The 26,624-nt window shown below is 34.1% G+C and overlaps 1 protein-coding gene across 1 annotated transcript in view; it reads right to left on the reverse strand.

Moving 5' to 3' along the window:
• Positions 1-26,624, reverse strand: part of USH2A (usherin) — a 678,599-nt gene that overhangs the window by 563,986 nt on the left and 87,989 nt on the right. Inside the window, exons 9-10 of the mRNA XM_032872913.1 lie at positions 18,206-18,401; positions 14,726-14,856 (exon numbers count right to left, since the gene is read on the reverse strand). Coding sequence (XP_032728804.1) covers positions 14,726-14,856; positions 18,206-18,401 — 327 coding nt within the window. The remainder of the gene's footprint in view (positions 1-14,725; positions 14,857-18,205; positions 18,402-26,624) is intronic.

Here is a 26,624-nt window from a genome sequence, read left to right on the forward strand (position 1 = left end):
AACACTTATAATATTGCAGACAGAGTGCTATAATGTTGTATGTATTTTTTCCTATTTATTAACAAATAATCCTGTGAGGCATATAATATCAGAAGGACAATTATGCGACTTTTCCAAGACCTACCTTAAATGGAAACCAGGAGCTCTATGTATGCTTGCAATCCTGCATGCTTATGTGCTATGGGATCGTGCCTTAGAATTTAACACTCGCTCCTGTTCTGTCTCAACTAAATGGTTTAATTTCCTTAATCACTTGGATGTGGCATAATTACTAGTCAAGGTATAAGCTATACTCTGGTCCCTAAATCTACCTAAATCTTAATTTATCTATAAAATGAGCATAATTATATCTACATCTGCTGTCAGGATTAACTGATATTGTTAATATAAAAGTATCTAGTATCATCTTTGGATCATAGTAAGGACTTGGTAAAGATAAGGTATGATGATTACTATGTATATTTCACACTGGTATCAAACAAATATAGTAAATTCATCAAATGACTGAGAGTCAAACTTTTTGCACCCTTCTAGAATACTTGATGAGTATGTGGCAGGCAGGCACTTGCAAAGTAAAAAGACCACTCATTTACATCCTGAAAGATTTGGATGTCCTCTCCAGCTACATAGCCTCTTTTCTGTTCCTTGAACACATTAGGGATTTTCCCACCTTAGGATGCTCACAGGGGCTGCCCCTTCTGCCTATGACTCTTCTCCCAGATTTCAACACAACTAACTCCATCACGTCCTTCAGGTCTTGAATGTCACCTTCTTGATGAGACCTGTCTTGACTATATATCTGAAACGGCAGGTCCCTTCCTTAAAATGCCACTCCCATGGTGTTCTACACTGTCCAGTTTCTTCCATAGCACTTTACTTAGTAAATAAATTTAGTTATTCTTACACTGACTGATATTGGTCTTTCTCATGTACTCCCCAAACCCCATTATAATGGAAGCACAGAACAGTCATTTTACCATTTGTGAAAGGCATGGCACTTCATTTTACAGAAGAAACCAAACCTTGGACAGATAGGCAGTAAGTGGCCTAACTCCTAAATCCAAACTCATGGCCAATGTGCTAAATTCACTCTGCTTGTGATAAGTTATAAATCTAATGATAGCAGCAGGAAGTCAGGGTAGTGGCCTATGCCTGTGAGGAGAATCAGGCAAGCATTCTGGTTAATACCATTTTGTGAACTTCTCTGAAGAGCACTGATGTTTGCTAATGGCTGCTACACATTGCCTCGTGACCACACTCAGGACCTCTCCATTTTGGACCACACTGCAAAAGCCTGCTATACCGGGCTATGTAGAAGTGGTAGATACATACAGTCCATTGTGTGACAATTCAAACAATGAATTTGACAGGGATATTTGTGACAGTCGAAAAGAGTAAGATTCTGCAATAATTGTCTTAGCTTTCTCAGCTCTCCTTTCCATTAAGAGATAAAACTCCATCAAGGTGAATTCAAGGCACTGGATAACTCCTATATGATTTATTTTGTATTTAAGGAAAATACAAAGTATGGTTTCAAAATTAATAAATTAGGTGAGCACAATCAATATATAGCAGAGGTTCTCTGTAATACACATTATATTTTAAGTAATCTAAAACAACACTTCTAAAACAGCAGAAATATATGTCTTCCTATGTACTCATCTGACTGGCAGTAGAAAAAAAAATCTAATATGCTATAGTTTACATATTCTCATTGAACTCACTAAAAGCCAATGAGATAATGCTGATGTTGCCAAGCAGAGTAAAAATTTGAAAAGCAAACTCAAACATTTAAGAATAGGAAGTCTGCCCTGAAAATTAAAGTGGAATTAGAGGGTATTGTTTGAATAGAAAGGAAATACAAATGAGGGCAAAAAAAGACATCTTTTAAGCATTGAATATGCTCTTCAGAGCAGTCTTTTCTTTTGTAGAAACTAGAATTTTCTTTTATAGAAACTCATTAACTTGTATTTTCCCTGTTGAGGAACTCATGCATTCACATAGTTATTCAACAAATGTTTGCTCACATACAACTATACAACACGGTATGCATCTTGTAAGTAGCACAAGGTCACATTACAAGAGAAATACCTCCCGGTTCCCATCAATTCTTCCCTCAGAATTGTCATCAGTACCCAACAAGTACATATAGAATGATTCCTATGTATCTCTTCCTTTCCCCTAATCTATTTAATAAACTATCAAATTTTCATCTACTGCAATTCTGGTAATACTCCTGTGACATTTTTAGGTGAAGTGGATTCTGAAAATAAGAAGACATACATTCTGTAAAAAATAATTAAAATCAAAGTCATTTTTCTTTTTATTATCACCAGGTACTAGCAATTCTACACAATGCTTCTGATACATTACTCTTCTCCAGTGGGGTGGACCAAGTCCATTTCCTCCTCCACTCTAGGACATCAACCACTATGTTACTTCTGTGCTCATGGAATTCTGTAGTTCTCTGTTGCTTACCTAAGAAAGTCCAAATTCCATGAGGTGGCTTCAACATGCCTTTCTAATCACTCACAACATAATGCTACCTCAGGGATGGCCCCAGAGTTTCCGTAGGAAGGGCTGGATGGCAGCAATTTGGCTGGAAATGTTGCACAAGGATTTGTTTTGTAGCTATGTTTGCCTTTTCCTTTTTTCATTTTGCACTACATCTGACTACTGTTAGAACTCTGATTCGAAGTCATAAGACAGAACATCCTTGTTTTGTTCTTAATAGACTTGTTTTTAAATGGTTTGTCAGGTTATGGGATGAGGGCCTCACAAGATGATATGGCAAGTATATACTTCTCCTAGTTTTCTAAAAGTTTATGTAGAACTGATAGGATTTATTCCATTACATTATGAAAGAATTCACCAGTGAAGTCATGCAGGCCTGAAGTTTTCCTTCTTGAAAGAGAATTCTGAAATTTGAATTTTGATTACAAATTCAATGTCTTTAATTTGTATGAAGTATTTAGATTTTCTATTTCTTCCTAGGTTTATATGAATGTTCTATTTCTTCTTGTAATAGTTTCATGTTAGCTTGTCCATTTCACTTAGATGTCAAATTAGGAAAGAGTTATTCATGATATCAAGGTGCTTATAGACTATGCTGTAATGTCCCCCCCCCTTTTTTTTTACAATTTCTTATTTTAGCAATTTGCATTTTCTCCTTTTTATTGATGAGTTTATCAATTTCACTAATCTTTTCAAGAAACTAACTTTGAGTTTGTTCATTCTCACTACTGTTTGTCTAATTTCTGTCCAGCTGACTTTTCAGTCTCTCTTTCCCCCTTACATCAACTTACTCTGCACTTCATTTGCTTATTTTTCCTTTCCCATTATCAATCTTCTGGCTGAGAAAGTAGTAAGCTTCACATTGATGCCTGGCTGCTTACCTGATGAAGAGTCATTATGCCATTCATTCCCACTTGTCTTTAGGGCCTCTTTTTCAGTTTCATAAGAGACTAAAATTACCCATAAAGAACTGAGTTTGGATAAGTACAGGAAAAGCTGAGTTAGTGCAGTTGGGCATTGTGGTGGGTAGGTGAAAAGTGGAGGGAGGGATAGGCTTTGATGGATAAAGTAGGTTAAAAAGAGAGGAGAAAAGGGAGCCATCACATAAGAAGGCAAACAACAGGAACTTGCTTGGGCTTGCATTTTTTCCATGTGCTTTATATGTTTAAATTAGGCAGTGAAATTTGAAAGAGACCCCAGAGGAATCAGGAGTAATAATTATATGGCCACAGAGTCCTTAAGTCTTTCCAAATCCTAACATACTGACAGAACTAAATAGCAAAACTAAAAACAAAAACAAAAAAAGCCATTAATAATATTTATTAAAAAAAAAAAAACTAGGTGACCAGCTATCCACAGAAACCCCCAAAAAGTAACAAGTGGGAAGAAACCGTCAATAGTCACAAAGACCTGCATGATATCAGTATCTGTGGGAACAAAAGCAGACAGAAGTCACAGAGCACCTGACTTTTGAAGGACCTAAAAACTAGAGAACCCAAGGTGTACTGTACCGATTTAAGAATGGGCAACCAAATCTGAAAGGGGTTTCATTGACCCAACAATAGTGATTACAAGAGATCTGCAGCGGGAACTAAAGTCTGGAGTAATCCAGTTTCCATGATCTCTCAAAACAGACTAACCAGGGAACATTTCCTTGGCAAGCCTTCACACTTAGGAGAAACTATTGAGAGTGGATGGGCACAATTGATGGTTAATACAATACACAACTAAAAACAGAAAATCTGAAGTCAAGATGTGTTTATCATTGGCAATGAAAAAAAATCTTTACAAAGTTTCTCTTAAAATAACAATAGTAAACAAGACATTTCAGGGAAGATAAATTTAATTCATTAGTTTCCGTTTCTCCTACTTACTATTATATACATCTTGACTAGCATTGTGCCTGGTACATCATAGCATGCCTAAGATATATGTTTACTGATTAAGGACATTAATTAAAGTCAGTGGTTACATAACTGAAATGTATTTAGGAGATACTGTCAAATATAACAAGAGTCATGAAAATCACAATTTCTACTCAATTTTGGTAGAGAATTAGTTATGACTCTAATAGATTCTTATAGATTACCTGCCCCAAATTCTTCTTCATGCAAATAAAAAAAAACTATATATTCATAGTTTTCAAAATATTCATCTTAATCAAGCAATACCACTTTTATATACTGAAAATTTTGGAATACACAAATCTACAACACATGTTCAGTGTATTCCAAAGTTGAGTTCTTTGATTATCCACAACCAAATAACTCAAACCTATAGAATTAAAAGTCCCTGAAGGTTGAGCCCAGGAATCTTCATTTTTAAAAAGTTATACTAGAGATTCTTATGAACACTAAGATTTAAGAACTAGGGCTTGAAGTATTTGCTACCTATTCTATCACCGCACTAACTCAAGTGGTCCTTGGGACTCAGCCTTACTCTTTTTTCTTCTTAGTTATGCATATCATTAAGTTATTGACAGGGATCACTGAGCATCAAAGAAACATCATCTTGCCGAACTGAGTCAATATTGAAGTATTTGTACTACTAATAATCTGAATATAAATTCTTACAATAGATTTTAGCATTTTTTTAAAAAGCATTTATGAAACGTCTAATCATTTGCAGCATTTCTTGTGCTTTTAAGGAAAAATACATCTGTCTACACAACCATCCAACCAACCATCTATCCATCCATCCATCCATCCATCCATCATCTAACTATCAATTGATCTTTATACAGTATATTCTCCTGGCCAGGAACTAGCTCAGTTCTAAGATGTGGACCCTAAAATCTACTACATATTTCTAGTATATATACTTCTCTCCTTAAGCTTCTGACTCCCTTAAGAAATGTCCACATTAATATAACAGGCTACTTTTGTAAGATACTCATTCCACTTCAGAAATAAATAAATGAATCTGCAGTGGTTTCTGCCACATATAAATATCACGAATTAGAGAATGCCAGGTGAATAATGCACAATGATAGTACTTGTTTCCATTTAAGCATTTTGTGACCCTGCTGTGTAGCATCTTGCTCAGCCATCGAAAATACTCATTTGAGAAAAAAGGTTTCTACATTGGTGTAAAACCAAGATGTGATTTCTTTTCCATTCTACAATGTCTATCATTTGTCAGGTTGGTATATTTTTATAGCTTCCTTTCCCCTCCAAAAGGCATTTCTGAGACACTGCTTTCCAAACTTTCCCACCATGATCTCTAAGGAGTAGTGCAAAAAGGTAAAATATTGAAGCATGCTCAAAGTCACAGTAGGAATGGAATACATTTGAGTGTTCAAGACGGAGAGTGGACAGAGGCTCCCCACACACTGTTGTTCCTAGCAATGTTACATACTTGAATGGTTTTAAGAGGAAATACTATAATTATAGTCCTTCTAATTCTCAAAGGGGTATAACTTCATATTGCATCATTCTTTTTTTTTTCCTTTGGTTTTAGGTCTCTTTCGCTCAGAGATTAGAAGCTATAACTTGTGAAAGATGCAGGCAGTATATGCCACCATATTAAATTAGAATATTTCATAAATGTCATCTGAATGGCACAACCATACGGTATAGTCTTATCGTATTCTGCTGTAAAATTAATATAGTAGTTATTAACAAGATGGTATTTTGACTTTATCAAAGTAAAATATCTCAGTAGCATTTAAAAAGTATTTACAACGTGAGTAAATAAATTTTCTATATCTATCGTTAATGGTATATAGAAATATGCTGTTAGGAAAGTTAACTTCTTTAGTTTAATGATCATTTGTGTTTTTATTTTGGTAAAAGTGATCAAAGTTGCTGTGAATTTACACAGTAGAATGGCTGCTTACTATTATATTAGTTTGTTGAACCGGTGAAAAAGTAAATCTCAAATATACTGAGAAGAAGATGTCTATATAAAATGATAAAGAAACTAAATAAATCGGGCCTAAAAGGAAATACCTCTACACAATATTCAAATTAGTTTATGTGTAAGATAATAAGTTGAAACTTTGGTATAAACCAAGCCTAAGGAACTATATTACCTCTTCAGTATCACCAAAATCTCCATTTGAGAATTACATTGGTTCCAAGAAATTAATTTGCCAATTATGTACACATTTTTATTTCCTAAATATTTGGAATTTTTTAATAGTTAGTATTAAATTGGTAGGATTTGGAATAATGATCCTGAAACAAATGGATGTGTTTTCATTGTACTTTTAGATAATGTGTGTAAATACCCAGAGGAGCAATCAACTGTGTGTTCCTCTTCTGGGCCAGTGCTGGGAACAGGTATTTTAGTAAGACCCAGCATCTCTAACCTCAAGCTGAGTTTTGGAGACAAATAACATGAGTTTTGAATTTCTATTCTATCCCATTATTACTTGTGTAATCTTGAAGGAGTTACCTAATCTCTCTGAGCCTCTGTATCTGTAACTCCACAAGGGATAAATTAACTCCTTCACTAACTTTGGTAAAGACTGAATAAATTGACTAAAAGTGTTTCACATAATCCTTCACACATGCCAAATGTATAACAAAAGGAACCTATGAGATTTTACAGATTAGTTTTGCATTTTAAGCAATATGTCAACTACCTGACAATCTGTTCTACACATTTCAAAGTGTGGCCCTCTCCTACATAGCACCAAAACTTCATGCAGGTAGATCAAGGTGGAGACCAGTCCTTCAGCTCTCCAGGAGCTTAAATATTCCCCAGTCCTGCATGACGCTGAGGAACTAGGGTCCTTGCCACTGGTTCACCCTTGATGCTGGGAGTGCATCTGACTCTGGAAATGATCAGCACATTAGTCTGGCAGGAGAAGGGAGGCTACCTATAATCTGTTCTGAATAAATCAGTATCATAAACACACACACACACTGCACCAGTGATGTAGTGACTGTCTTTTTAAAACAAACTTACCATACCTTTATCTTTCACCTTGCATGCAAGCTGTTCTCCTCCCACCCATATCTAGTCCTTTTTTGCTGACATGTGCCAACACAGTTTTAGCACACCAGCTTCCACTGGGACCTCTGCCGCTAAACAGGGTTTACCCCTAGGCAGGCACTGCCTCCAATATTAATGGTCTGATAACCCCAAGGTTCTGATGAGGTACTATACTCTCAGGGTTTCTATTAAACAGAAGTTCCTGTGTTCTATATGTAGAAGAGAACATCCTTCTTATTCTTGGGCTACCTTCTGTCATGTAGACACTGAGCAGAGATGGCTGGCTCTTCATCAAGACCCTTTCTCCTCTTTCATAGTACACAGTTGTATTTAGGAAGTGTCTCCCTAGCTGGGGGCAATATTTTTGTACCCTTCCACAAAACTACTGTAGGCATGTAACTAGCTCTCAACAACAGAATGATAAGAAAAGCGATGTATGCCTTTTTTGGACAAAGACCTTCAGGAGGTGAAAGTTATTTCTCCACATTGCCTTTTCCTTTTCTAGAGGAAGGCAGAGCCAGACAATGGAAGTCGGCTATGTCCCTGAACTGTCTTCTGGAGGAGAGCCACCAACAAGCTGGGAACTTGGAGAAGTTCTGTGAACAGGAAATAAACTCCTATATTGGTTGGACCACTAGCAATTTGGGGATCAATTTGTTATATCTGTTAGTTTATCCTAACTACTATCAAGTAGTAAAGCAATGGACCTTGTATCCTATTATCCTACACTTGTTAAATCAATATTCAGCATCCCTGCCAATTCTGTTTTCACTGTTGATCTAGCCCTGGGGTATTATTTGGCCACGTTTTATACCGTAACCCTTGGGAGAAGAGAATTCCCAAGGAGATGCCAGGTGTGTTCAAACCTATGTAACTCAAAGTAGCCTGAGGGTGGGAACCTCACCTCAGTTATAGCTCCATCCATTTTACCTCCAGCAAGTTTGTACGAGCATTTATTGATAGATCAGATCCATGTTCCCCCTGTTTTTCCATTTATACCCTAGCACTTTTGTTCTTATCCTTGGCATCTAGCCCTCTACATTCTCAGATTAGCCAATTAAAACTCAGCTTTCCAGTGGCAAGAGAAATATTATTACTCATCTCTCCTTAAGTCTCTGAATGAGAGACCACAAATTTGTCCAAGTTTTCAAGTCTTTCTTCAAGTTCTAGATAAACTTCCCATCTTTCATATCCTTCACTATCCTAATGTTTATAGCCAATATCCATACATCATACTATTCAGGGTCACACTTTTCACAGACTTAAGAAATGTGTGCATTATTTCTATTTTTACACCTTAATATGCGGGTAACACAAAATATAAGGTAATATATTTCTGGAAAATTCACACAGTGACTTTTGGACATGTTGTGGTAATTGATGACAAATACCTAGTTCTGAGCAGATGAGAAAGCACTGATGAACTGCAGGAAATGGTACATTATGTAGAGAAAGTGTATTCTGCTCCATTTTTTAAATGTATTTCCTTGAAAATTATCCCTTTGGCAGAACAATCAATTTTCATGAGTAGGGTCCTTATTCCTCATGATTCCATCTTCTTTGGGTCGGACCTGGAAATACTTCCTTCATTGATGCCTTTCCATTTCATTTAATTCATTCCAACCCCTAGTCTCCTGCCTTATTAATCTATTTTTTAATGTCTCTTAATCATCTCTCTCTGTTCTGGCTCTATTGCAGCAGTCTACTGATGCCTTAGTGAGCATTACAATCAACCATTCTTCTTTCTTTTTATATAATTACAACTATATTTTCAGTTTTCAGCCAACTTTCAGATTCCCTTACTGGTTTTTTTTTTCCCCCATTTTTTTTTTTAAATCACTTAGTTTAGATTCTAATTCTGAGGACACAGCTCAGAGTACAATTCGACTATAATTTAACAGAAGCTTGGTTGTATGGAAAACCTAGAAAACCATTTGCTTTTAAGATAGGATTCAGAAGACAGAACAGAGTAAGCCCATTCCTATCCAACTGTATACACTTATGCATAAGAACACATTCATGCTTACCCCCTTTCTCTCTGACACACCTACATCCCGCTTCTTTTGTGTATACATCTTTGAAAGTGTTTTAGCAACTTGGTTATTAAAGAGTGTTCCATAGATCAGCCACAATGGCAACATATGGAGACTTCTACAAATGCATATTCTTGGTCCTCAATCCAGACTTCCTGAATTAGAATCCGCCTTCTTAGAAGACATCTGAGATACTGACAGGCGCATGAGAAGTTTGAGAAGCACAGCTCTGGGTGATCTCCCATGTCTCGACTGTTACAGCTTAACTCATGGTTTCTCAGATCCAAGAACACATAAAGGGCAGGGGCAGAGAAAGGGTAGATTAGAGCCAATTTGCTCCCACCTTGGATAAGGAGCAGACTGGGCTCTCTCTATATATATGTACATTAAGAATGAGTTCATAGACTCTTTTCCAATACCTCAGAATGCTTTTTTTAAATTATTTTTATTTTATTTTATTTTATTTTTTTAAGCATTGTCTGGGTATGAGGCTCTACCTAGTTCTTCTAAACTTAAGTCATAGTAGATGAGGAAAAAAAGAAAGAACAGTCAATTTCTAACTCAGAAAAGATGTCAAGTAACTCAGGCACTGACTTCAAAAGAAACAAGAAGGAAGTTCAGTTACATCCTGGGAAACTTGCATTGTAAGTATCTGTGCTAATAGCCAAGGCTGGTTTTAAGAAAAATGGACCTACTTTTCCCCAGCATAGTGAATTTTCATCTTTTTTTAGCTCACATAGAGCTTTTAGGTCTGATGAAGGTACTGAAAACTCTTCCTCAGAGAAACATAAACAAACAAATACACAGACACATTACTACATAAATTTAAAGTTATATATGGATGGCTTAAAATTTATCCATGGTAGCCCAGGGATCCAAGGACTCTATATTAAGGACTTCACGATAATAGCAATGACTCTTTTCCATTTTCCCCTCTCCTATTAATACTATTATTACACTTTAAATATTCTATGTGTCTTGACTTTGGCATCTGTATTTTTAGTTTAGTGACTCAGAGCATTACTTCATGCCATTCTCAAGATCTTGGCACTCACATGAGGAAGAATTATAACATTTCTTATGGAAGAATAAGGCAAACATGCCATATCTTATGAGATTGGATTGAGTTTCAAATGACAACTGCCAAAGGGAAAGTTCCCTCCAGAACACAGAGCGCACGACACCGTCACTCAGGACATTTGGGGCTGGCTTGACTCCTAAGTTATTATAACAAAATGAGACTTGAACTACTGCCTAATTTCCTTGTATGCTCCCTAATATTATTAAGGATTGCAATTGCATGAATTTTTAAAATGTCCTTGAATTCAATTTTTCAGTTTATAATTCTGACATTGTTGACAACTTTTTAAATGTGTGTTCTGCTATCTCATTGAAAATGACAAAAAACTCACATTTTTAAGAAATCTTTTATTAGATTATTTAGCCAAGATGTATTTGACACTATATTTCCATTCCTAATAATAATCCATATTCTTTGTGTCTGTACTTAGAACATAAGAAAATAATAAAATCAAGGTAAATATGAATGTGGTTTAGAGATAGTGTGGTGGTTTTAAATTCACAAAACCATCCTATCAATGTGTCTTCTCCCAGATTTTTAAATATTCCTCTCTGTCTACATAGCATATTCAATGAAAATTCCCTTTATTTCTGTCTGACTGTAAAAATTACCAACAAAGCAAATTAGGGAGAGAAAAAAGTAAAAAGGAAAAATGTTTTTAAAACAAAGAAAATTTGTTAACATTTTAAGGTATGTTTTTCCTTTTATTCATTTTTAAACTAGATTATTTCTACATTTTATTATTATGAATAACGTAGCAATGAATGTTATGAACAAGATTATGTAAGGATATATATTTTCATTTTGTTTGGGTATATATCTAGGAGACAAAGTACTGGGTCATATGGTAACTCTACATTTAATATTTTGAAAAACACAAGACTGTGTTGTGATGGTGTGAAATAGTAATCTAACTTCATTCTTTTGCATATGGATATGAAATTTTCCCAATATCCTATTGAAAAGACTTTTCTTTCTTCATTGACACCCTTGTCAAAAGTCAGCTGAATGTAAAAGTGAGGATTTATTTCTAGACTCTCAATACTATTCTAGTGATTGATCGCTCTTTCTATCATTTATCTATCCATCTACCTCCTTAAACCACATTACACTGTCTTGATCACTGACGTTATAGTAAATTTTGAAATTGGAAAGTGTGAGTCTTCCAACTCTTTTCTTTTTTGAGATTGTTTTGTCCATTTTTAAGTGCCTTGAATGTCCTTATAAATGTTGGCAAAGAAGTCAGGTAGGCTTTAAGAGGGTTGTGTTGAATCTGTAGATCATTTTGTAGAGCATTAAAATACTAAGTTTCCAACATATGAACATGTATGTCTTTCCATTTACTTATGTCTTTAATTTCTTTGAACAATATTTTGTATTTTTCAGAATATGTTTTAGACTTCTTTTATTAAATATATTCCTAAGTATTTCATTCTTTTGATGCTATTTAAATAAAGTTGTGTGCTTAAATCCAAGATTGTTCATTGTAAATGCACTGATATACCACTGATTTTTGTATATTGATCTTATATTCTGCAACCTTGCAGAACCTTGCTGTTTATTGGTCCTGATAGCTTTTTAATTAATTCCTTAGAATTTTTTTGCCTACAAGATTATGTTATATACAAACAGAGGTAGTTTCATTTCTTCCTTTTCAATCTGGATGACTTATATTTCATTTTCTTGCCTAATTTTCCTGGTTAGAACTGGCAGTACAATGTTGAATAGAAGTGATAATAGGGGACACTGTTTTCTTTTTCCTAATCTTAGGGAGAAAGTACCCAGTTTTTCACTGAAGTAGGGATGTAGTATTTTTAGCTCTCCACTGGTTATTTTTTGGAAAACTAAATAACATACTTAATAACACCTACTGACTTTCTACCTTAAAGATAGGACAATAATGCATGTTAAGTCTCTTCTATTTCTCCTTTTTAATTCATCATCTTCAAATTTATATCTATCCATCCATGTACAGAAATTCAATTTTATATTAGTTTTGTTTCATTTTATAGCCATTCTGTCTTCTATTCTTTGCCTATTGGTTGAGCTTTATACCTAATGTAAACAAAATTGACTGTCATTTTGGCATATAAAATTATCACAAAACAAAAAAATTGATTTAAAACATAAAAATTCAGCAAATATTAAAGAAAACATGCTTCAAGACTGTAAAGATCACAGATTCTTTTAAAATATTATTTTGACTTATACTTACTTCTTTGGATCATAATTGTCTGTCATTTCTTGTGTCTAATGCTGCCTCCTCTTTACTGCCTTTTCATTTTCTTAAGAGATTCTTTTGAGAGCAAAAATCTTAATGAGGTCTAGCATATCAGTATTTTTCTTTTATGGATTATATATTTAGTGTCATGTCTAAGGACTCTAAAAAGTCCTTATGTCCCCCCAATTTTCTTTTTTGTTATACCTTAAAAGTTGTATTTGTTTACATTTTACTTTTTAATCTTTAATTCATTTAGTTGTTGGTAGTTATTTCCTTATTATACTGTAATGTATGCAAGGTGTGTAGCGATACCTCTTATTTCATTTCTGTTACTAGTAATCTGGGTTTTCTCTTTTTTGTCAGTCTTGGAAGAAGCTTGTAAATTTTAGTTATCTTTCCAAAGATCCATTCTTTTCATTGATTTTCTTTATTTTCTGTTTAAATTTTATTTTTAACTTAATTTTATTTTTTTCAGTGTTCCAAAATTCATTGTTTTGATTAGCTTTATGATATCATTTATTCTGTTTGCTTAGAGATTATTTCATTCTTCTTTTCCTATTTCCTGAAGTGGAAATTCAGATTATTAATTTGAGACTTTAATCTTTCCTAAGCCAGTACCAAATGGTATAAAATTCCCTTGTATCACTGTAGAAATTGTCTTTGTCTTTAAGTTTTTTTTTTTTTAGAAATTGTCTTTGTTAATGATTTTTCTACTACCCAGCTTTCTAATAAGACATACCGTTCTTTTAGTAACACACTATAGGCCCTCTGAAGTTTTTCAAATCTTTATTTTGGCCTACTTTATATTTGGCTTTTATTTAATGTTAGAGCAGTTTTTAATGTATGCTGAAAGTTATAAAACCAATATATTTTGCCTTGAACTTAGTATCTTCATGCTTTAACTTAATTTATTTTTCTTTAACTAGATTGTGAGCTTACATTCCTAGCCAGTGCATTTTCAATTATTTACAAGGGAATATGTAATTATTAAAAATTAATACAATCATTGAATTGATTCTTTAAAGTAAATTTGCCCTTTATATATTGTTATATGTTAGTATTATCGGAACAAGTAAAAAGCTCCAGCTGATACCACATTTAAATACAAAGCTGCTTTTTCTGGCTTGAGGTAGGCTATGCTATACAGCCCCAGGTCAGTTAGAATCTGTGTTCATGTAGGTCAAACTTCAACATTCATAATAGTGTTTTAAAAAGTATAAAATTATAAAAACCCATTGTATTGTTAAGAGAGAAGTTTGGAATAAGAAATTTAGAAATGGGGCTATCACAATTTCCATTTGGATCTATGTGTAAGTGACCTTTGTTATCCTATCTTCTATGGAACTTAGGAGGGAAACCATTCCTTTTTAATAACTTTTATTAATATTAGTTCACCAATAATACCAAGACACATGCAGAGTTCACTTCCTAGTTTACTTGGAATCACCTCCCTCTCAATATTTTTGACAACTTTAAAATTAAAAATAAAATGAGCCTTTCTTATATGTAAAGGACCACCTACATACATAGCCTTATATTTCCTTTTTTTTTTTTTTAAGATTTTATTTATTTATTTATTTATTTGACAGAGAGAGAGAGAGCGCGCGCAAGTAGGCAGAAAGGCAGGCGAGGGTGGGGGCGAAGCAGGCTCCCCGCTGAGCAGAGCCCGATGTGGGGCTCCATTCCAGGACCCTGAGATCCTGACCTTAACTGAAGGCAGAGGCTTAACCCACTGAGCCACCCAGGCGCCCAATAGCCTTATATTCCGTATTCAAAGTTGCACCGGATCATTTCTAAAGCAGCTGTCTCTTAGAAAAGCAAACACACAAACTTAAGACTTCTTGATAAATACAGACCTCAATTTCACTGGTAGAATATCTCCCAAATTAGTTTCCGAAAGCGAGCAATTCTTCACCTTCAATACTGAAAACTCACCTTATCACAAAGGAAGCCACTCTTCCTGGTGCCCATTTTAGCACAATCACAGGGTTTGCAAACATCCGCGGCGGAAGGATCTGCTCCAACTTGTCGGAAAAAGTAATCCTTACATAACTCACAGTTCCTTCCTGCATCAGAGAAAGGTTATGCATTATGACTTACAATTCATTAAAATCAGCCGCATAATTCAAAATTAAAGACTGTATTCCTATGAGGGAATTCTATAATTTTCGGGACGTCCATTTTAATGCACCTTTCATCTCTACCTGCCAATTTAGTGATCCAGAGCATATGAAACAATGAACCTGTTACAAACTGTGCTTTACTTCATTAAACTCCCATCTGTTATATAATACCACACTTCCAAAAAGCTCTGCTTTGTTGGGGTCCACACATTTTGGAAGAGTTTGTTTTTAAATTTAAAACTTTTTTTTTTTTCTAGGACTAGGCACTTAATCTAAATCAAATATGAGAAATGTTTATGTGTGAGGTAGATGATGGTTATACAGTTGGAAATAAGTAGGCATGTAGTATCAGAAATACTTTTCAAGAACTAAATCTTTTAAAAAAGGATACTGTTCTAAATATAATTTATTATTCTATAGTTAACATTATTAAAAGCAAACGTTTCTCTGCTTATGGCATTATTTTTTATTTCAAAAAGCAAAATAGAATTCCATGTTTAGATATATTAGAAATATGAGATAATTCCCATAGTTTATGATTTATTTAGACATTTTTTCTTGCCATTTTATATAAGAAAAAAATCTGAATTATAAGGGGGTTCTAAAGTAAATGTGAGTAGCATAGAAGACCACTGAGAGAAGCTAAAATAAAACTCAAGACTATCAATTCCACTTTAAACACTATGTACTCTACTCTGTTCAAATATTACTAAAATTGGCTCAATATCAGAAGACTATAGAAATAATCAATTGAAAAACATTCTGATGGATATTGGCCATGGATTAATTAAAAATTAAATGAATTTATAATATTTCTAGAATATTTCTATTTGCATATACTGATGATTCCCGAATTTCTATCTCTAATCTAGAAATTTCTTCATCATTCAATGAATATTTATTGTGTGATTACCATGTTACAAACACTGTACTAAGTGCAGAGAAATACAATAGCAAGAAAATACACTTGTATCCCTTTCACAGAGCTTTCTTACAATCTAGTAAGATGAGTTCCAATTAAATAATTATAGGTATAAATATGCACTTACAAATTGTGATAAGCATAAGATGACACTAAAATATATAGATGATACTGATTTATTCTGAGGCATCACAATAAGGTTTTTTTTAAGAGAGGAGTTTCAGAACTGTTTCCAGCTGCCCACAAGATTTTCTCCTATGTCTCTTGGAAACACTGTGAATGTTTCCAAAACAAAACTTGCCATTTTCTCCCTAAATTTTGATCCTTTTGTGTTTCCTGTCTCAATGGCTGGCACCAACATTGACCCTGTTGCTCAAACTAGAATGTTAGGATTGAGTCTTGACTATTTCTTTCCCTTACCTACACCCTACATTTTGCTCAGAAAATGCTTGTACTTCCCATTCCACATATCTCTTGGATCCACTTCTCTCTTTCCATACCACCTTAAATGTACTCAAGCATTATTTCTTACTACCACAGTACCTCAAACCACTTTTGGCCCTCTCCAATCCATTCACCACTTTATAACCGTATGTGTCTTTTAAAAACATAAAACTTGTTATATCTCTTTCTTGTAAAATACCCTTAAGTGGCGTCTATTAACCTGAGGATAGAAGCCAAACTCTTAACCATGGTTCATAGAGCCTTCTAGATCTGGCCCCTGCCTTCCTTTTTAGCACTTGTCTTACAATCTTCCATTTTTCTTTCCATCATTTCTTTCAGAGTTCCATGTTTCTTTCTCCTCTAGGCCACTGCACATCTGTTTCTCTTACTAGAGACCTTTTGTCACCATGCCCCTAATTCCCCTCCTTCTCACTATTCCACCTGATTAACTCCTACTGCACTTGTCCTATCTTAGCACTCATTAGACAACTTTGTAACTGTTCCTTTAGTGGTGTGTCTTTCCTACTATGTAATAATCCACACAAAGACAGGAAAATTCATTATCTTGTTTGTCTTTATATTACCAGCACCTAGCCAAGTTCTGGTGACATTTTAGGTCATCAATAATTATCTAATAAATCCATTCATGCTTCAGAGTCATGCATTTTCAAATCCATCAGACTTGGGCCATTATATTTTACAAATTGAGATACTGCCTATTTCTGCTTTTAATACACCAGACCTTCAGAGAATAGTAATTTTCAATGATGAGTCAAAATGCTGTATGCTTTTAGAACAAGACTTTGATAATCATCTTGTACATTTAATTAGGATTTTTTTTAAAAGAATGTTCCCAGATTACTAGGATTCTTGCCAAATCTGAACAAACATAAACATCACTACATGAAAATCCAGACATAATGGAAGATCAAGGTCACACAAAGAAATTTAAGGGTATGCATACTCAAACAAATAATCCCTGAATTTTCCAAAATATATTCATGATTTAATCAAATAGCCTGTACTTTAGAAAAAAACAAAAAACAAAAAGAAATTTCCTGAAAAGATGCAGTTGAAGGTAAGAGTGCTATTTCTGAAAACTACCTAATTATTTGGATTTATGAAGACTTGAATGAACAAGCTTTACTATCCTAACAATATTATTTTTTAAGTTTTTATTTAAATTCCTGTTAGTTAACATACAGTGTAATATTAGTTTTTCAAGTGAACAATAGAATGATTCAGCACTTCCATACAACACTGGGTACTCATCACAAGTGTACTTCCTAATCCCCATTACCTATTTGGCCCATCCCCCCACCAACTTCTCCTCTGGTAACCACCAGTTTGTTTATAGTTAAGAGTCTGCTTCTTCGAAATAAGTCAATCAGAGAAGGACAACTATCATATGATCTCCCTGATATGAGGAAGTGGAGATGCAACGTGGGGGGTTTGGGGGATAGGAAAAGAATAAATGAAACAAGATGGGATCGGGAGGGAGACAAAACATAAGAAACTCTTAATCTCACAAAACAAACTGAGGGTTGCTGGGGGGAAGGGGGCCACGAGAGGGTGGTGGGGTTATGGACATTGGGGAGGATATATGCTATGGTGAGTGCTGTGAAGTGTGTAAACCTGGCGATTCATAGACCTGTACCCCTGGGGCTAATAATACATTATATGTTTATAAAAAAATAAAAATAAAATTTTAAAAAAGAGTCTGCTTCTTGGTTTCTCTCTCTTTTTCCCTTTGCACATTTGTTTTGTTTCTTAAATTCAACATGAATGAAATCGTATGGTACAGTTTCAAAACATTTTCTTAAGGTAGCAATAAGATAATTTAAAATGACATGCATTATATAACACACATGGGCCTCAAAGGCCAAATCAGACTTTGTTATTAGTTATCTATGATTTGCTAGTTACCTGTTGTATTATGCTCACAATCATCACAGACCCCTCCCCCTCCTCTGTGGTGCTCATATGGAAATGGGTCCACTGAGATATTGTAGTGGCAGCTTCTGGAATGGTTGTTGCATTGACAAGGTTTACAATTGAAAGCTTGAACTTGATCACCTTGGTGGAAAGGCTTATCATTATAAAGAGGCAAGCAGTGATCACACTGAAACAATAACAGAACAATAAAGAAATACAAAGATTCTTTATGTAACAGATATTTTTGTTATAGAACAAATATCAAAGAGTTAAAAGCCAGCAATTATTGTTTTTGAAAAAATGTTTTATAAATCAGAAATTAGCATGTTATAGGCATAGTAGTGCAAAATGATAAGGGTCCATCCAAGCTGAAACTATGCAAAATGACCATAATAACCAATGAGGAAAGTTATGATTGTTCAATAATCTTTAATTTGTCAAAACATTAAAACTTGGTTTCCAGTCTGAGATTCCACAAGTAAGGAGTTTGGAGTCACCACTCTATTCTAACAAGTAAAAAGCTGAGTAAACTGAAAAATCAACAACTCTTTTTGGATCTCTAAAGGGGAAAAACAGGACAAAGAGTCCCCAAGACTTTAAGGAAAGACTGACAGGTAACAGGGAGTCTCAGTGACAGAAGCAGAGACTCAGTAGCAGAAGCTTCCGTGGGAACCAATTCCAGGTTGGGGGGGGTACTTTCTTGTACTTAACAAATTGCTGGATGTTCAGTAGGAACAAGTCTGAGAATTGAAGACTCTAAGGGGACCTAGTTATCATGGGGGATCCCAAATATTTTGGAGATTTACTTCTGGGAGTTTGACCAGGTTCTCACAGTAAATCTTAGTGGCGTATTTCCTCATACTTCTGGCAGGAAGAGGAAAAAGGGAGCCATTTTGAAATAAATCAGGGCTCACTGTACTTCTTAACAATATCTGCCCTCAGGAGAAATTAGTGAACCAGAGACTAACCTGCTGGGGTATTATCAGAGCCTGATTTAGGGAGGGGAAATACCCAAATCCAGCCCACTCTAGTCATCCTGTCTCACCTCTGAGTGGAAGAGAAAGAGAAGCAACTGTAAAGTTAACAATCCAGAAGCACAAGCTCACTAAAAGACTGAGACCTAATCATAGGACTATAGAGTGCTTCCCCCACACTTCACTACACTTCCAAATGCTTGTATACAGCAGTACCTTTTACCAGGCACACCATCTATCAATGAGGGAAAAAAAATCACAAGGAACACTAAAGGCAAAATAAAACAAAACAAAAACAAAAACAACAACAAAAAAAAAAAAAAAAACCCACTGCACAATCTGAAAGACTGAACAAGCATCAGAATTAGAAATGTAAGGAATGTTGGAATTATCAAACCAGGAACTTAAAATACCCATGATTAAAATGCCAAGACTCTAATGGATAAAGCAGACAGCATGGAAGAACAGTGGTTGGGCAATGTAAACAGAGAGATGGAAATTGTAAGGAAAAAAAAAAAAAAAAGAAATGCTAGACAAAGATCACACAGAAATGAAGAATGCCTTTGATGAACCTATTAATAGATTGGACTCAGCTGAGGAAAGGATTTCTGAGGAAGATGATACAACAATAGAATCCTCAGAAACTGAAAAACAAAGAGAAAAAAAAAATGAACAAACAAAACAGACAATGCAAGGACAGTGAGACAACTAGGAAATTTATAACATACAAATAATAGGAACACCAGGAAGAGAAGAAAGAGAGGAGCAGAATAAATATTTGAAACAGTAATCCCTGAGAATTTCTCCAATTTAATGTCAAACACCAAACCTCAGAGCCAGGAAGCTTATAGAACACCAAACAGGATAAATACTAAAAACAAACAAAAAAAACCACAACAATATCTATACCCAGACCTATAATTTTCAAACTACAGAAAATCAAAGATAAAGGAAAAAATGTGTAAAGAGTTTTAAAAACACCTAACCTGTGGAAAGAACAATGGTAGGAATTATATCTAACTTCTCAGAAAACATGCAATTAAGAGGAGAGCAGAACGAAATACTTAAGTGTTGAGAGAAAAAAACCACCAATCTAGAATTCTGTACCCTCCAAAACTGTCCTTCAAAAGTGAAGGAGAACTAAATATTTTCTAAAAAAAAAAATTGAAATTTGTTGCCAGTAGAACTGTCTTGCAAGAAATGTTAAAAGTTCTTTAGAGAGAAGGAAAATATTATAGGTCAGAAACTTGTATCAATGTTAAGAAAGGAAGAGCATCAAAGAGGGAATAAATGAAGGTAAAACTTTAAAAAATGTTCTTACTGTCAGTTATAAATATGATAGGAAATAAAAATTATAATAGACTAACATTTAGGAGGCTGTGAATTAACATTTGAAACTTTGAGAATTAAATTGTTTTATTTTATTTTATTTTTTTAAATTGAGTCACTTGAATCATGCTTGCTTTCTTATCCTATGACTTTCTATTCTGAGAAAGCAGCCTGTCTGTGCCTTGGTGATAGGTCATATTGCTTTGTAAATATGGCTGGGCACCCATCATTCCAATCTTCGTGCTCTCACTGTTATCTTGACCCTATTCCTCATAACCATAGTCCTCATTCTTTTTTTTTTTTTAATTTATTTATTTGACAGAGAGAGAGATCACAAGTAGGCAGAGAGTCAGGCAGAGAGAGAGGGGGAGGCAGGTTCCCTGTTGAGCAGAGAGCCCAATGCAGGGCTTGATCCCAGGACCCTGAGATCATTACCTGAGCTGAAGGCAGTGGCTTAATCCACTGAGCCACCCAGGTGCCCCCACAGTCCTTGTTCTTAAGTTAGCCTTTGCTGAGTTGCTCTAGCTGTGTATACAAAGTCTTTCAAATGGTGTCACTGACCAACTATTTCTTCTGTGAAGAAAGGAATACTCATTTCCACTTTTTGTATTTGTGTTTCTGAAATGTCACATGGGTTTTATTTATTGCTGACAGACTAGGAAGCAGCACAACTATCAACTTCTTTGAATGGATGTGCACTAATCAATCACCAACACACTTTGAAAGAAGAGTAAAGAATGGTCACTGATCATGATATGCATTGTTTCCACAGTAATGTGTAGACTGAAGTTAAACCTGTACTTTACACACTTACCATTAATATACCATAATAATTAATATTTGAACCATGTTGTTGGAGGATGAGTATTATCTAACTATGGTAACTGAAATTCATGATATTAGAACTGTAAAAAGAGTAAATACTTTTAAATATTTTCTTAAATATGGCCAAATTCCTTCTAGAAAAATTAAATTCATAATCCCACCACCAGGAACATCTGAGAATGTCCATTTGATATTCTGTTCAATTTAAAACTGTGATTATCTCTTCATGATTTTAAGAAAAATATTAATCACTCTTTTAGTATGTATGCTTTTGGTTACTAGTAAAGATAGTGTTTTTCATCTGGTTCTTGGTCAAATATAATCTTTTTTGAGGAAACTTCTTTTTTGTATTATTTCTGAATTTAATGGATATATCTTTAAAGTTACAACCTATCTAATGATGTTGACTATCTCAGGTAAATTATCATTTAAAAGAAGAATTATCTACCCCAAAATAACAAGATGATTTTATATAAAAAATAAAAATATATTGTCAATTTTATTAAGGGTCCTGATTTAAATATTTGACCTATTGCATTTATAAATTGTTATTTAGGTTTATTAGTTAATTAGAATTTATTCTTGCATTCATAGAATAAACTCAACATCATTTATGGTAAATAATGGTTAAAATTATTTAGGATTTTTACATTTCTATTAAAAAATTAGACTGTTCTGTGTTTTTATAAAGACATTAAAATAAATAAAAACTTAACATTTTAATGGGGAATCAGTATATACTTCAACTTATCAAGTTAATTTTAATATCTGAATGATCAGAAAGAGAATTCTTGTTTTGTACACACCCTAAAACCTACAGTAGTTTGTCAAGTTACATTTTATATAAAATATGATTGATTCAAGAGAAATTTTAAAATAATAGGAGCACCTGGTGGCTCAGTCAGTTAAATATCCAACACTTGTTATTGGTTCAGGTCATGATTTCAGGGTTGTGAGATCAAGCCCTGTGTTGGGGATCCATGCTCAGTGCAGTCTGCTTGAGATTCTCTGCTTCCTCTGCCCTCCCCACACTCACACTCACCGTCTCTAAAATAAGTAAATAAAATCTTTAAAGAATAATATATACATTTATAACAAAATTTATGAATTATTTTTCTCACGCCTCGATTTTTTTGGTAAGATGCTTAATGAAAGCTGAAAGTGTCCAATTTTTCTCCGAGTTAATTTTAATTATGAATTAGGAGAATCCAACCATGTAACTTCTCAAAAAGCCTCCCTATCTATTCATAATAATGATCCTTTGCAATTTGTTTTAAGACTGTTAAAAACTATTTTTATATTTTTGACAACAAAGGTTATTTCCTTTTACTAATTTCTGCAATAAATGTTTAATATTTCAGAACAGTTTGACACATTCCATAATCATTATTGGGACAAACTGCAGTCAAAAGCATTTTTGCCAGTTTTTATCTCCCTCTACTAATTCATAGTTGAACAATTTCTTCCCTTAATATTTTTAAAGTTAGAAAGAAAAAAAAATGTAACAATTTAATCGTCCAATATGTTACTATTGTATGGTATTCTGAAATTTGTAGCAGGAAAGCACAGTTTTTCTACTTAGCTGAGGAAAAGGAAGACAAAAGACAGAGAGGAAATGAGAATGGAAACATAATGGTTCTCCCAGCATGTAGTGCTGCATTCCAATTATTGGTAATGAATGCACTCTTCCATTTTGGTCAATTTTTAAAAATCAATATCATATTCTTTTTGAAGTGAGGAAGATTCTTTCTCCCCAAAACCATTTCTCATCTTTTGGACTGGGATAACTTCTCCCTTTCTCTTCTTCTACAGCACTCAATACCCTGACCATGCTCTTATTGTTTTGAACCAAAATTATTGGTTTACTCGCATGCACCGTCCAGGAATTGAAAGCTATTGGCTTTTGTACTCTCTGTGTCATCTACACAGAAGAAGCTTAATAGACAATTGCTAAGCTGTTAACTGAAAATTCACGTGACTATAACATTAATATCCAAAGTAGTCATTCTTAAGGTAATGTAGAGAGGGGAACAATGGGAACAATTAATAAATAGGGAAAGGTTATATAAAGACTTCAGGATGGCGTTTGTTAGATGATTTGCAATAAACAACTTAAAAACATAAAAGTCATTTTGTAAAAGAAAGATATGGAGCAGTCAGAAACAGAATACTGTCAGTTATGGCTCTTTGTTCCCAAAAAATTAAAGGTGGAAGAATTGACTTCTTTAAGTTTTCTTTCACCACCAACAACCATTTGCAAATCAAATTATATAGAATCCAATGTTAGATATCAGGTATAAGCTTGAAGTCAGACATTATAATTCAATTACTGGTGCGGCCACTAACTGTAAAAGGTAACATGAAATACAGACTGCCTATGTGTTATGTCCTCTATGAAGCATTTAACATGGGTTATTTCACTGAATCCTTTAGATTTTGAGTAATATAAATATCTCACATCTGATTTCCATTTCTTGATTCACTAGCCCTTTGCTCTCACATAATTAAGTCTACTCTTTAAGCCTTATTTTTCTCATTTATAACATGGAGGTAATCACACCTCCCTCATAGCGTTGTTGTAAAGACCAAGTGCTTAGCAGACTGTCACATAGTAAGCTTTCAGTCAACTGAGCCCACTACTTTATTAGATTAATGACTGGGGGTTAAAGAGATAAAGTAACATGAAAAATATTATTGGACAGGAAGCCCTTGAATCTACCTTACCTCTGTGAATCTCAGTTTCTTCATCTCTAGAAGGAAGACAACTCAACTCAATATCTTAATTGTTTTTGACTCAAAATAATCTGAGGATAAGTAGTAATATTTAAATAATGTCCAACACAAAGCCTGGCACATATTACATATTCAAAATCCGGAAGTTACAAGATGAAGGAGGACGTAAGAGGAGGAAGATAAGGTTAAAAATCCAACATTGGTGTCCATCTGAAGTTGGAGTGACACCAGCAATATATGTCTGTTCCTGAGCAATATATTAACTAAAACTTTTAACAGGGGATTCTGTGATCATAAATGTTCTAGTGCATGGTCTGACTTAGAAGATATAGCCTACAGAATGGAACAATGAGCAATTAATGACCAAAATTTATTTCTGGTTAATTTTATTACCCGTACATTACAGAGGAGGCCTTTTCTACACTTATTTCCTACAGCCATCAGATATCATTACATAGAACCATCACTTCTTCTAGTAGGCTTAACTGTGGGGGAGATATGTTCTAACTGGATCAATGGAAGAATAGATGAAAACTCACTTTCTGAGATCCTGGCTTTGGAAGAGAGAAATGAGCTCATTAAATTCTCTTCCCCAAGTCAATTAGCCATGCAATTAATCTCATTTCCATTTTTTTTTAAACTCTATCCCCTTGCAAAACTTTGGCCAAATGCAAAATTTTGCTACAAAACAATGCCAGAGAATATTTTTTCCCCACTTCTTTGAAAGTCTTCTTACAGACAACTTTCCTTACCCCATGGTGGTGCTTTTATTTTTCAAGTTATGCTTTCCTGAATAAAAGGTAGTGGAAGTGATGATATGGAATCTGTGGTTCTGTCCTACTGATTATAGATGCAGTTTGTCTTACAAAGCAACTGCTGGCTGTTTGAGTTTGGGATGTTGCCTACATGAGTTAATGGAGGAAATCCAGCAAAAGCCTGCCTCTGATATTTTTATGAAGACAATATTTCTGTTTTTTCTTATTGTGATCTAAAAAATAAATCTCATTTAAGATTTTGTCTTTACTATTAACCTCAACGTGATTATCAAAAAGGCCTGTAAATAAGACCACACTAATTACAAGAGCAATGCTTCAAAGATATAGTCCTGGTTTTTTTAACATTTAAAATCAAAGAGGAATTTGCCACTGACCTAATGGAGTGGCTTGAGTACAAGTCACTGTTACTGAAAATGGCTCACTTCCCTTCTGTGGACAATAAAAGACCTGCAGAAATATTGACAACATTTTATCTCCTTAAAGAAAACAGCTGAGCTATCATTTACAGCTCTCAAATTGAACTTAAAAAATATATATATTATCATACTAGGGTGGCAAGAGTTTACAGAAAAAGCCAGTGCAGACCCAAGTCCTAAAATGGCAATTTATTCCTGGTAATTTATTCCTGCCAGGATGCTCCATTCAACCCAACAATTCCAGTGAGAATTCAGAGAAGTACATTTTTAAAACTATTTGAGAAATACATTTTTTTTAATTGTGAAGAAAAAGATATAGTGTCCCAAAGACAATGGTTTGAAAATGTCATGTATCTTCAAAGAAATATAACGAGTAATTATTTTACAGTGCTTCACTTTTAAGTTTTGAATTGACATTGATACTTACAAGACATGGAAATTCATAGCAAGAGGGAGGTAACATATAGAGACATATCCTTTGGAGGTCTCCTCAAGATATATTGGGTTTTGTAGAGTTTTTGTCTCCAGATAACATAAAATATTTTGAGAAAATAGTGTTAAATGTACAGACATCACCTTGTCCAAATTAGCATGAAATATAAGCAAAAGTCTATTATTCATTTTTTTTTGGTTCACATAAGACATTTTCCTACATACTTGGAGTTTTCTATGATATAGTACTTAATATAAATAAAAATCTGAAACAAAAAGTTATAAATATAAATGTAGAAAAGTACTCAAAATATGGTTTGAATTTAAAAACCAAATTAAAGATAACATGTAAAGTATAATTCTGCCTTCTAGAGAAGTAGATTTATCTGTGGATATGAGTATAGAGCTACAACTTTAAGAAGGTAGAGACATATATACAGATTTATAATAAAAATAATAAAAGATCTGTAAGGATTTAAACTTAGAGCATTTGCCAAAGTTATCTATGGGCGGTAAAGTTATAGATGACTTTTACTTTTTATAAGTTTATTTTTTCCACAGAATGCATTTATTACTAATGCATTAAAAATGGAAGGCAAATAAAATGCAACTGCATGGATAGTTACAAGAAAATTATACATAATTTGCATGTAACACTTCACAAAGGAAAGCTAAGAAAATTAAAATGTTCCAGTTTTAAATTATACACAGATCAGCAAGATGCTACAGAGAAAATGATTTATCTTTTCAAGTATAATGTAGGCTGAGTTTATGAATTACCAGCAAACAGTATGAATTTTTTACAGTTTTAATGTTTCCAAACAACACGATTAATAAGGATTTTGAGAGATGACAGTTGAAATTTCTGTAGTAAAATTTGATTAAAAAGATACAGAACTAAATGACACACTGACACATTGGCCTT

Source organism: Lontra canadensis, unplaced genomic scaffold, assembly GCF_010015895.1.
Source record: "Lontra canadensis isolate GAN:19392208 unplaced genomic scaffold, GSC_riverotter_1.0 scaffold46, whole genome shotgun sequence".
NCBI lineage: Eukaryota > Metazoa > Chordata > Mammalia > Carnivora > Mustelidae > Lontra > Lontra canadensis.